The sequence below is a fragment of the Protobothrops mucrosquamatus genome, unplaced genomic scaffold, assembly GCF_001527695.2.
Source record: "Protobothrops mucrosquamatus isolate PMUCROS unplaced genomic scaffold, P.Mucros_1.0 scaffold_159, whole genome shotgun sequence".
Taxonomy (NCBI): Eukaryota; Metazoa; Chordata; class Lepidosauria; order Squamata; family Viperidae; genus Protobothrops; species Protobothrops mucrosquamatus.
Genome location: NW_015386235.1, coordinates 840,683 through 853,533, shown reverse-complemented (window position 1 = coordinate 853,533; position 12,851 = coordinate 840,683). Strand labels below are relative to the sequence as shown.

Below are 12,851 nucleotides of genomic sequence, written 5' to 3'. Positions count from 1 at the left end.
TTTAGTGTTTTCAGACTACTTTAAGCAATAAGCTGCAGCATCACAAGGATACAGCAATACTTTCATCTGTTATTTTTAACATTTATCTTTATTAAGAATCATGTATAATGTAGAGAGCTGCACTTTTGCCAGGCCTACATTTTAGAAGACAAATGTAATTGAAATATCTTTCCTGTTATGGTTTCCTTTATTGCATTTTAGAGGATTATGTAGGCAATTAACTATATATCAGTTTTGCCAATGTAGTTATTCCCTCCTTATAAACATTTTGTGTATAATTACAGAAACATGTGGTTTTCAAGTCTACCAGAAAGTCATTTTAATATAATTTCTCATCAATATACTGGTAGTTGCAGGGAAAAGAGGACTTATTCCCAGAAGACTTTGTTTTCTTGGTTTGAGAGGAATAAGGCAGTGTGCAGACAGTTGTTTTTTTTTCAATGCCTCCTGTAAAAGAGGAGAAGGCATAGGGGAAGGATTTTAGTTTTGGCTCATTTCTCTTCAAGGATGGAGAAATGCTTTATTCATTTATTTTTAAAAAATAATTTATATTATTTTAGAGCAGCGTTTCTCAACTTTGGCAACTGTAAGATGTGTGGACTCAGTGCTGAAGTCCACACATCTTAAAGTTGCCAAGGCTGAGAAAAACTGATGAAAATGATAAACGATATATCATTTTACAGAATTGTAAAGGAATGGTGAAAGAATATAGTGGATAAAATTTTGGAGTAAGGTCAAATCTCAAATCTTTGCACAGCTAGGAGCAAAGAAAGTCTCGTCTGCAATAAGACAGGCATAAGCATAAAATAAATGAACAAAATAAATGAGCAGTGCTGGAAAATTTCAGGGCAAAGCCTAGGGCTGTAGAATGTAAAGCTGGACTCCCAAACGTTACAGGGCTAGCCTACCATATTTTGAAGTAAATAATACATACTAACATTGTATAAAAGGAGCTGACCGTTACTGGATTGTAAAATCAATAATGTAAGTATATTATTTGATATTCATAGCCAGAATTACATGCTGTTCTAAGGTTCGTGGAGAAAAGATAAGATACAATGGAATAAATTCATTTAAAAATTAATAAAGTTCAATTAATAGTCTGTAAGTGATTTCCACTTTTGGTGGGACTAGAAATCATGGTCTTCTGGTTTCTAGCCTGGTGCCTTAATCGCTACACCAAACTGGCTCTTCCATATAACTTACATGAAATATAAAGTATTTTTATTCACCTACATAATCTAATCTATATGAGCTAAAAGTGTTGAGAATGAGGGGGGAAAGCTAAGGATAAGTTAAGGACTGAAATAGCAATCAATTAAATAAAACTTGATTTCACTTAATCACAAACTTGGCTGAAAAAACTTATTTGGTATCATCAATCTCAATTTTGAAGGCTTTTGATGAAACAGTAAGTAACAGGACTAAACAAGCATTTTTGTAAATATTTCAGACAGACAGACAGACAGACAGACAGACTGGTAGATAGATGAGAAGAGAGGGGGGGGGAAGGGAGGGAGGGAGGGAGGGAGGGAGGGAGGGAGAGAGAGAGAGAGAGAGAGAGAGAGAGAGAGAGAGAGAGAGTGTCGTACAGTTAATGGCTTTTCTAATTGCTTAATGTTGCAGAAGACTGGACTCCATTAGATGCACCAGTTGTTAGGAAAGCTTAATAAATGCACATAAAATGAAGGCTGATGATTGCAGTATTTCCACTTCCTCCCATTGTTCATTCAATTCTTATCATATAGTTTTCTTTCCACAGACAGCTTGGAAAAAGAGGCATACTAAAAATAAAAAGGTGTTTGACAGCACATGTTTGAATGAGTCATACAACCAAATGTTTACGGAAGATAATGAAATTAAACTAAACAATAGAAAATATTTTGTGGCATTTATCCTACCTTGGCAAGGGATAATCTACAATTAGGGCAGTAGGACATTGTTATCAGTAACTTAATTTCTGTGATTTGCAGAACTGCAAATGATTCTCCACAACCTTATTCAATAAATATTAACACAAAAACGAGGGGCAGTTGTTTATTTTTTAATCTCTGACAAAGTCATTATCATAGTTAGTCTCTGTTGGGAGAACCCCATTGTGCAAAGGCACAAAATATTACTTCATGTTGCAAAAGGTTTTCTTTTTTTCCCTTGCAATAACTTTTGCCCTAAACTCTGAAAATTGCTGCCAGGTGGCATAAACAATACCAAGCTAGACATACCACTGGATATCCTCTCTCAGTATAAACAGATCTGTAAGGAAAAATCAAAGGCATGAATATATGCTGGGGGGGGGCAGGGGGAACCATATTGGGCAGCAGTACACCAAAAGCTGCAAAAAAAAAGCAACTCAGTCTTAGGTTGTACTAACAGAAGTGTTATGTCAAGATGAAGAGAAGCCAACCCTTCCATTATATACATCTACATACTATTTTACTTGTTGGTTTCTTTCAAGTTATTATTACTCCAGATATGTGTATGTTAAATAGGTTCTACATGCTATGTAAATTGAGAGCAACACTATGTATTGCATTCACTATTATGAAAACTGAGTTCAATGGAAATAAGTAAGTTGCATTTTCAACTACTGTTTTAAATGTTAATCCTATATGCTGAAAAAAGATAGCTATTTGAGTTTATAGTTTATTACTACAAGTGCTATATACACAAAAATGTGAAATCACAGCTGCCAGTTCTTTACCTGGTATTGGCCTTCATATTCATCAAGTTTTTCCCAAGAATCTAGAATGTCATAATGTATTGACATAGTATGTGTGGATCCAAGCAAAAAGTGGCCCTCGAGATTGTATAATATTGTATTATATAGGGGAATATATATATATATATAGAGAGATATATATATATATATAGAACTTTAAGTATGATAAGGAACGAATTGTTAGGATTATATATACTGGAACGTCATGTCATGTCCTTTTTTGTTTTAATTGTTTTATTAATAAAAAACTTTTTTTTAAAAAGTGGCCCTTTGCAATTGGTGGATGGAAATGTTATCAATGTACATATTTTGTAAGTGCCGAACATGATGATAACCATTGGGATCACCAAAGCTGGATTGTGCCATAATCTTTCAGTTTTGTTTGTCATATCAATTATCCACATTTCTTTTCAACCACAGTTAAATCTGGAGTTTTATGAGCCAAGTCACTATCAGATTGTGTGCAGAAATCCCACAATATTTTAATCTGCTCATTCTCAACTACTTTTTCAACTCTTATGTTTCCACCAATTTTTAAATTACTGGCACATGATAATTGTTACAGATCTTCCAGTGAATCATTTTGGCGACTGTTACCATCATTGTTTATAATAATAGTGAATATACTGTATGATGTACTGTTTCTTCTTGCCTATTATTATCCTTATTTTACATTACTAATGCTTTCCTCTCTATTTTCAATATCACTGGCTATAAGATTAATCCATTTTAAAAGTAATAATTTATTAATTATTTCTATTAAAACTTCTAATTAATTTGGGAATATTAGGACATGACTACACCATTTTTATTTAGTTGGTTAATTATTAGCTATCAGCTTTCCATTATTGCATTATTCTATAACAAACTCAAATTTTCAGCCATTTGACAATGAGGCTAGTTTTGAAAAATATTTGCTACTCTCACTTGAATTATATGCTATTGAGTTATATAGTTTGGATGTTATTAGTATGCCAGGAATAATTATTGTACAGTCAATTGGAGATTTATCATTACTTAGCAGTGTAAATAAATAATGTAGCACTGAAGCAATGCCATTAGGAACTTCAACATGTATGTTCAATTAAAATGTTGCTCTTTGTCTTCTTTATCATGGCTAGTTCTGGATATTCACTACTTAATTCCACTCCATAACCCATATGGAATATTCACTACTTAATTCCACTCCCTATCCTGTATAATGCTCCCTTCCTTCTGTTTGTAGAAGTGTGTACTTGATCAGCAGATGAGGCTGAGCAACAGAAAAATCACACTCTTTATGTTAGAGGACCCAGTCAAAACTAAAGTGGTGCATGACACCTTCTTTTAACATCTCTGGGTGTCCTGCAGAAAGTAAGAATGCCGAGTTTGTCTTCCAAACTCTTTCTGAAGCATATATTCAGAATTCATTTTTGAAAGGGAGTCTAATGGCCTGATGACAGGACAGACTGAAATTATTACTTTCTTTCAGAAAGTAAATGCTTAAGGCTAATGTTAAGTTTTGCCAGTTTAAGCATTTTTTTTAAAATGAGGTTGAAAAACTCATAAAAAGTAAAAGAACAGAAAACCTCGGATGGCTGGCAAGGAGTTTATAGTTAAAAATGAAAGTCAGTCAAAACTATGATTTAGTCATACAAAGTAATGTGTTTATGTGAATACCTTGAAGGGGATGGGCAATCTTTTATTGCAGTGAGCTTTCTTCAGCACTCCCCAAAATTCACTATGGATTTCAGACATCTCTTTTGCAGATAAAATTCACTCATACAAATGAGTCAGACATTTTAGTAGCAAATGGAATTGAAAAGAAAAACCAGACAAGCTACTCCATTTGAGCACTGTCTGATGAATAAGAATTGCATTAGCAGCTGATTCAGACTATTCTGTTATGTCATGGAGCCAAGTAAGCAGATGTTTATACATAATCAATAAACTGATAAGAGTCAGAGACTGAGTAGTTGGTCTAGGAATCTAAGAGAGTTTTATTGGTAAATTTATTGATAGGTAAGTTTTTGGTTGGCATAGATGAAGACTCCATAAAAGTACAAGTCAAAAATTCACAAAACTGTACAGCAAAACCTGAGTTGAATAGACCATTCAGTGAAAGATATGTCTGTCTAATCCAAGTATCCGTTAAATCTGAATGTACTGTATGTCTGAAACCTTATCCTACCCTACTTATTGAAACCTTATCCTGCTCTATCTATTAGCATCCATGGTTAAGAATTTTAGTCACAAATCAGAGAGTGACATTAGTTCAGTAAATCATATACCATTATTAGTGAACAATGATGACTGCACTTTTGGCATGTGTTTGCTGTCTGATTACCAAAGAAGCAGCATGACAACAGTGGAAATTTATATTGACATAAAAAGAACTTAAATAGGAAACATGTGAACATGTTAATTACAGAATTTCTGATGATATGAATATACTACCCCTTACTGTAGCAATTAGGTATATTTCTGATAAAATTATAGACAGATTTTAGATACTTATCATATTAAAATGTTCAATCATGTATGATGGTTGAGGTTTTGGATTGACATAGGCCCAAGATCACCCTCAACCACAGAAATTGGATGACTTTAAGTTAGTCACTGTCTTTCAGGTTAGATGTTCAGGGATGAGAGAAATGGAGAATGGAGAAAAGAACAACATGCATGCCACACTCAAGTGCCTGAAAGAAAGGCAGGATATAAATCTAACAAATAAATAAACAAAATGGATAAAATCAGGTGTAGTAACAGGGCCACCTTTTTTCTATTGAAGATTATATTTCTTTACCTTTAGCTGTTCAAAACTGAAGAATAGACTGCAGGCTGGTCCTACATGGGGGAAAAAAGTGATCAAGAACATGCCTTCTGCAATCTTCCTATTCCTCTTCCCTTGTCTGCCAAGAAATATACACAATTAAAACCCAGTTTTTGAATATATGTAAAATGTCATATCTAAAGACCATGGTGTCTTTACGCATGATTGTATTATGTAGTAGCACAGAATTTCATTATTGTGACATTTGCATACTGTCCACATGACATAGTTCATAGCTTTTCTATTGTGATTTGTTCTCCTGGTTTTGCTAGGAAATCAATGAAAAATCTTTCCTGGAGGTAGTATATTCTATGAGTCAAGGTCCAAATAGGTCACTTTTCTCCAAATTCAGAGATAGGTCTTTCCCTCATTTTCTAATTTTTTTCTACAGCTTTGGAAATTATTGGTTTCATTTCCATCCTCCATGAATTAATTTACTAAATAACTCTTTCTCCTTCCCCAAAGCACTATAAATCAAGCTTAATTTTCTCTTTCCCCTACCCTTTCAAAAATCAGCTGTAAAATACTGAGCCAGTTCTAAAGGCTATGCACACCCCCCTCAGGTTGTTCCAATTAAAATAGCTTGCATTATGTTTATAAAAATATGGGGCAGGAGACAGAAAAAAAATTAATACAGACTAAAAACATGACTAATGTCACATCTGGTTTGGCGCTCAGATACTTTTTCTACCTAGCTTCTCCCATGATGTCCTCCAACCTGTTGATTTTTTTTGGGGGGGGGGAGTATTAAGCACATAGAAAACCTTATAATAATGTTTCAATTGCTATAAAACAGTGAGTACAATTTAAAATTAGGAAGAGCACTATATCCCGCCTCAAAGCACATTTTCCCTTGAAGCTACTTTCTCTCAGCAGGTTTCTCCAAAGTTGACAGTAATCTTTGCTAAGAGGAAAAATAAACTTGATAATTCTGTGGCTTTTTAACAACATATGGCAAGATTATGTACATTTTTTTCAAAACTTCAAACACTCTTTGAGTAACGGGATCATCTTTGAAATGTAGACCACAAAATAAAATTTTATTTTAACCATGTTGAGCATGATTGAACCAGACTATGGAGATTGAAGCAAATGCTCTTAACTTTCTTCCATTGACTTGGAAAAAAATTATGAAGTCAGTTATTTTGTCTGAATTGTCCTAATTTATTTATATACATTGAATATATAGTGTGCTACTACATTTGATTTCATTAAGTATCTGGCTCACAACAATGAAGTCCACTTATCTTATTTCCAAACAGGAATCAGGGAGAAATTTGTGCATAAAAACAATATCCGAACGTATTAGCTCCAGCTTAGTATCTTGCTGTTATTGCATATTCTGTAATCACATTTCTATATGGCAGTGCTAAATTATGCATCAGCATGTTTCATGGGAATCCACCAACTAGTGGCTTTTAAATTATAGAAAGTTACTTACTCTATAGAACAGGGCTCTGCTATGCTAAGGATTTGATGCCCTAAAGATTCTTTGCAGTATGTGAGAGTTTGAATGCAGCATCAGTATGCCACTCTTTAAAGCAGCCACATAGTTTTCTGAGATCATGTAGTAACTGCACAATCATTGGAAAAATACAATGGCTTTAAACAATGGTAAACCTGTGCTACAATTACCTTTCTGCGCACTCCAAATCATCTTTTTAGAATTGAACGTGAACTGCTGCTGGGCTTTAGAACAAGCTTTCCCAAAATAGTCAATAACAATCCACAAGAACTGGTGGGACTACCATTGTGGTTGCTAATATTATGATGATTTTTAATGCTATTATTTAAAGCAGTATTTATTAAATTATATCATATAATAAATGTATGGAGGGGTCAATGAACAATCAGAAACGTTATGAAGGTGTTGATGAGCTGAAGAGTTGGGAACCCCTGCTCTAGAACAGGCATGTCAAACTCGCGACGTCACATGTCGCGCGATGTATCGGGACTTTTCCCCATTGCCGGCAATGGGGCAGGCACGGTTTCGGTGTGACGCATCCGACTCGCAGGCTGGCAGTTTGACGTGCATGCTCTAGAACAGGGGTAGGCAACCTCGGCTCTTTTATGACTCATGGACTTCAACTCCCAGAATTCCTGAGCCAGCGATTCTGGCTCAGGAATTCTGGGAGTTGAAGTCCATGAGTCATAAAAGAGCCGAGGTTGCCTACCCCTGCTCTAGAAGAACCCTACATTTTTTGGGTTATACTAATTTGAATGTGAATCTACTAACATACAATTAGTGTTAATATTAACATTTTTCAGCTAGGAATGATAATCTCTATTGTCATTTTTTTTCCTGTGGGCACAACGTCACATTAAAAATGAAATTTAGTTGCTTGCATACATAACACACATTGATCTGGGCTGTACTTGGAGAGATTTCATTTGAACTGCTGTTAATATGGCTGCACCATCTGGCCTGGGGATCTACCATAGTAAAGTGAATATGGAATCTGTTAAGTTAGTAATATTATTAAAGAAACTGATTGCATTCATCCACAAGTTACATTTTGTGGTTTTAATGCTTTTAATGTTTGCAATGCTTGTTATAGTTTATATTTGTAGCAATTCTTTTTTAACTGTGTGCCATCGCACAGCTAGGTGAGCTTGGCAACTATATACATTTTGCAAATAAATAAATACACTTTTTTATTTGAACCACATAATCGCATACTTTATTATGAACCACATAACTATTATCATGATTTACATTTTAGACTCCAAACCAGCACAATGTGAACCTCACACGAATAATAACCCAAAAAGTTTCGTTGTGCATGAAGTTTGCTGATGTCAGTGACAGGTTTGATTCACTCATTCCTTTTTGTTAGTAAAAAAAAATGAGTATTGACCTAAGGCAGGGGTTCCCAACCAGGGGTGTTTGCACCCCCAGAGGTGCAAGACAATATTCCAGGGGGTACAAAAACTTGGGTTTTCAAAATTATAGTGTATAATTCGTGGCCATTATTTTGAACTTTTGTAAGGGGTGCAAGAATATATCAGAAGCGTTCTAGGGGTGCGGGGTATAGAAAAGGTTGGGAACTACTGATCTAAGGCCTTCCTTGTGGTCCCATGTTCAGAAGATGATTACTGAAGACTGGAAAGTTAAAATAAAAATCATAAAGACAATGGCAAATTATTTCCATAGAGTTGCCAAGGAAAAATCGGAATCTCCTCACATAGTCATTAGGAATGAAATTCAACTTGATGAAAACTTTAATTTTAGGTATGAACTTTGCTGCTTTACCTTTTTACCTGATTATTCTTTTCATGTAGATTTTGTCAATGAACCAAAGACCCAACCACACAATTAAGACGGGGAAAGCATGTTCCTTCTAGGAATGCAGCTCCTGTTAAATATTCAAGCATACAGGCAAAGGTGTTTGGGTTTGTTTTTTTTAATGGCAATTTTAGTTCTCATTTCACACCCCTCTCCAACTAAGTAAAAATGCAGCAAAAGACAATGCTTTCCTGACGTGCAGTTGTCCCCCACCGAGTCCCCAAAAGCTGCTCCCCCGCCCAAGCAGGCACCCTCCTAAGGTGTGGGACTGCGAACGGTTGCCAAGGAGGCCCGGGGACGATGGGATAGAGAGTCGGCCTATCTGACGGCGTCAGGAATCCGCTAGGGGCGGAAAACGAAAGTGGCAAGCCTATCCCGCCCGGGATTTCGAAGGGAGAGACCCGACGCTCGCCCAGCGCAGCGCGTGCGTGAGCCCAGCTTTTCCCCCAGCCAAATGTGCGGCGAGCGCCGGCGCGAGTGTGAAAAGTCCTCGTGGCCGCCGCTGCCTCCCTCTCTCCCTCCCTCCCTCTCTCCCCCAGCAGGCGCTCCTTTTCTCTCTCTCTCTCTCTCATCAGTCACTCCGCGCCTGAGACGAGGCAGGGGCGCTCGGGAAGCCTCCTTCCCTCCTTCCCGCCCGCCCTTCTTTCTCCTCCTCGCAGACGGACTCGCCGGCTTGACTTACCCCAGTGACTTCCGCGGTTGCCGGCCTCGGCCATGGCTTCCCACAGCGGGCGGAGAGGCCGGGAGCGGCCGGATCCCGCGGCGGCGGCGGCGGCGGGGGAGGAAGAGCTGCCAGTCTACCTGGCGCGCCCGGGCACCACCGACCAAGTGCCCCGCCAGAAGTATGGCGGGATGTTCTGCAACGTGGAGGGCGCCTTCGAGAGCAAGACGCTGGACTTCGGCGCTCTCAACGTGGGGCAGCGCGGGGCCCGCCGCACCCCATCTCGGGAGCAGGAGCCCCAGAAGCAGCAGCAGCAGCAACCTCCGGCGGAGGCGGAAGAAACCCCGAAGGAGCCCCCGGCCGGCGGCGTTGAAATCCACCCCCCCTCAGGCAAACAGCGGCTGCAAAACCTGAGCCCCGAGGATTACAAGGTCAGAGGGGCGGAAGAGGGGAGCTCCCCTGGAGGTCTCGGCGAGGGATGGAGGAGGAGGGTGGGTGGCCTTGGAAGCGTGGCTGAAGGCGGGGGGACCCGGCGGGGGCAGAGACGCCGCCCTACTCCGGATGCACGGGGGATGCTCGGGCCGTTTGCCGGGGAGTCAAGCCCGCCCTCCCCGGGGATGTGGACTAGACGGGAGTGCGGAGACACTGGCGCGCTCCGCCCCAAAAAGCATCTTTACGACGACGACGACGCGCCTTCCTAAAGAGTTGCAAAGCCTTGGGGATCGAGGGGAGAAGAAGCCCGGGTCAAATGTGGCCTCGCACTTTGATCCGGCCTGCCCCCCAAAGTTGTGGCGGTGGCGAAGGGGGCTGTTGTTAAGTGGCGGTTATAAGCAAAGGTAGGGCGTTCCAAGGTTTAATTCTTTCCTCTTGACGCATAAACCTAGTAACTTAATTATGCGTGGGGCATCTTTTATAAAGTTAGCGTTTCGAGCAATCTTGCAGGCACAGTATTGAGTTTCCTGGCAGTTTCCCGATTCGCCCTTGGCGTGTTGCAAATCATTCGAGTAACAGCAACGGAGACCTCTGGGAAGGAGCGCCGCCTTCAATTAGTTTTGTGCGGCCCAGGCTTTAATTGTACGGGTCACGTGACCGTAGTCTAATTACTCACCATCGGCTTGTGGATAAAATCCGTTACTCATACTAGCCGGGTTGTGTCCCCCTTTCTCGCTACTAGGGTTGTGGTTAACCGAGAGAAGGACTTAACTGAAGAGAGGCTCTGTAACTTTCTTCTGCTGCTTTTCAAGAGAAGAAGGCTCTTCCCTTGGCTGTCAGCCTGTAACAAACTGTCAGCATTTTTCAAGTTATTAACTGAAAAAGCTGTAGGCCCTGTTTCCAAGAATGGTCAAATAACTTAACTGCCAGAAGGCAGTAGTATAAACTTGGCCAGGCTTGGTTGCTTTAAAATCAGTCAGTCTTTTATTTTTTTTTTGTAATGAAAATGGACTTTGTATAATCACAGGCCTGAGTTTCAAATTTGAACTCTTGACCTTAGGCTGATATAATTAAAATAAATTTGATTTCAATATTGTAACATAAGATCAGACTTAGTACTCAGGTGCCTTTTTCAGGTTTTGATTGCGGCTCAAATGTATTGCTGGGAATATTTGCAGTTCACATATTTTTGCCTTAAAAAAATAGCTATTTTAGCTTTGGCTATCAGAAAACAGTGAAAAATATTCTTAAGACTATTACAAATAATGAATCGTTGCAAACTATGCACAGCCATACTAGTCAGGTGAACTGTAGAGAGGCCAGTGGCCTTAGAAACAGGCTCTATGGTCTCCCTGAATGACCTTTGCTCAGGCCCTCCTTCTCACCTTTTTGACATCAAAGGGGGAAAAAGCAGGAAGACTAGAAAAAGAGAATGTTCTCATCTAAGTCTGGAACTTTCTCTCAGACCTTGGAGTGGAAAATCAAAAGCATCCTATAGTTTCTGGATTGTGGGTTTAAAAAACAGGAAATAAGAGCTCAAATCACTGCAACAGAGGAGTAAAAACCATCCAGCTGGAAGAGAAAGATATTGGATGAAATTGCCGAGGGACACTACAGTGAAATTAGATCTATTTAGTCAGAAATGGCACAGTTTTTAATTTGGAGATGAATGTGCCTTTTTAAAACTTAAAACAGTCACCATCCCCACATTATAAAGTTCTTATATTGAAGTTATCTCTTTTTGCTGATCCTTCTATCGGTGTTACTATACTTTACATGGAGGTAGACTATTAGATTCTATTTTTTATTTACTTGGAGAACCAGTTGATTATGAACAATTAATACTTTAGCAATAAAAGGTATGAAATATATAAGTTGGTTCTGTTTAGAGGTGAGTCATGGGAAAACCCTGAATGCTTCAGAGCAGAACAATTAACATAAAGGCTAGCAATGGGTTTGTCTGTTTTATTTGTGTGTGTGTGTGTGTGTGTTTACAGATTATCTGCTTTTCTTTTTCTTATTTTGTCAACTGCCTCTCTTAACCTCAGCTCCAGATTCTTATCTTTCTATCTGCTTTCCCAGCATAGAAATATTCAATTAACCTATAATTTGTTTAAATAGAATGCAGGTATTACATCATTTCATCACAGAGTAAATTGTAATTGTAGCATTGTTATGGGAAAAGTATTTGATTTGAAAATCATAACTTTTTTATAAGAAGCTCAAGGAGACATGTTCAGAACTAACCAGAGTTACAAGATTATTGTGCCAGGATGAAAAAAGAATAAATATCATGAGGTAGATTGGATTGGGAAGAAAATGACTTGTCAGAAGTCACCAAGAGAGTTTCTTTAGTGGAGGTAGGACTTGAGTCTGCATCTGTTCTTGTTTCAGCACCTTTTTTTACTACATGCCATTCTTACTTACAACTATTTGGTGTAAACCAGACTATCTCTTTTTTATTTAATTCTTGATAACACTAGCATTTTGAATTGTGCTTGAAAACAAACTGCCAGCCACTATAGTTCTTTAATAAATGAAAAGATACTACTGTGTTTGGCCTTTTAATTGTTACTCTGCTAGCATGTTTCCCTGAAAATAAGACCAGGTCTAAAAGAGGCACCAGGTCTTATTTTCAGGGGATGTCTTACCTCCGGCACCGACAGCCCCACCCAGCTGTCCTACTTCTTCTGGAGCTGAAGGAGCAGCTTCATTCTGCAGCTGCATTCCGGCCTGCATTTTGCAGTCAGGTCTTTCCGGAAGGCCTATGCAGCCGAGTACTGAGCTATGGATTCAATCCATAGCTCGGTCCTCTGCAGCAGAGCTCTTGCAGAACAGAGCTATGGATTGAATCCATGGCTCAGTTCTTGGCTGTACAGGCCTTCTGGAAAGGCCTGTGACTGAGAATGCAGACCTGGCTGCAGAAGACGCCGCAGAAGAA

At 38.9% G+C, this 12,851-nt stretch overlaps 1 protein-coding gene across 1 annotated transcript in view; it reads left to right on the top strand.

The window, feature by feature from the left end:
* Window positions 1-9,654: 9,654 nt before the first annotated feature.
* DPYSL3 (dihydropyrimidinase like 3) overlaps window positions 9,655-12,851 on the top strand; it is a 71,111-nt gene continuing 67,914 nt past the window's right edge. The window contains exon 1 of the mRNA XM_015821054.2: window positions 9,655-9,909. Within this exon, the coding sequence (XP_015676540.1) occupies window positions 9,670-9,909 (240 nt within the window). The 5' untranslated portion in view covers window positions 9,655-9,669. The remainder of the gene's footprint in view (window positions 9,910-12,851) is intronic.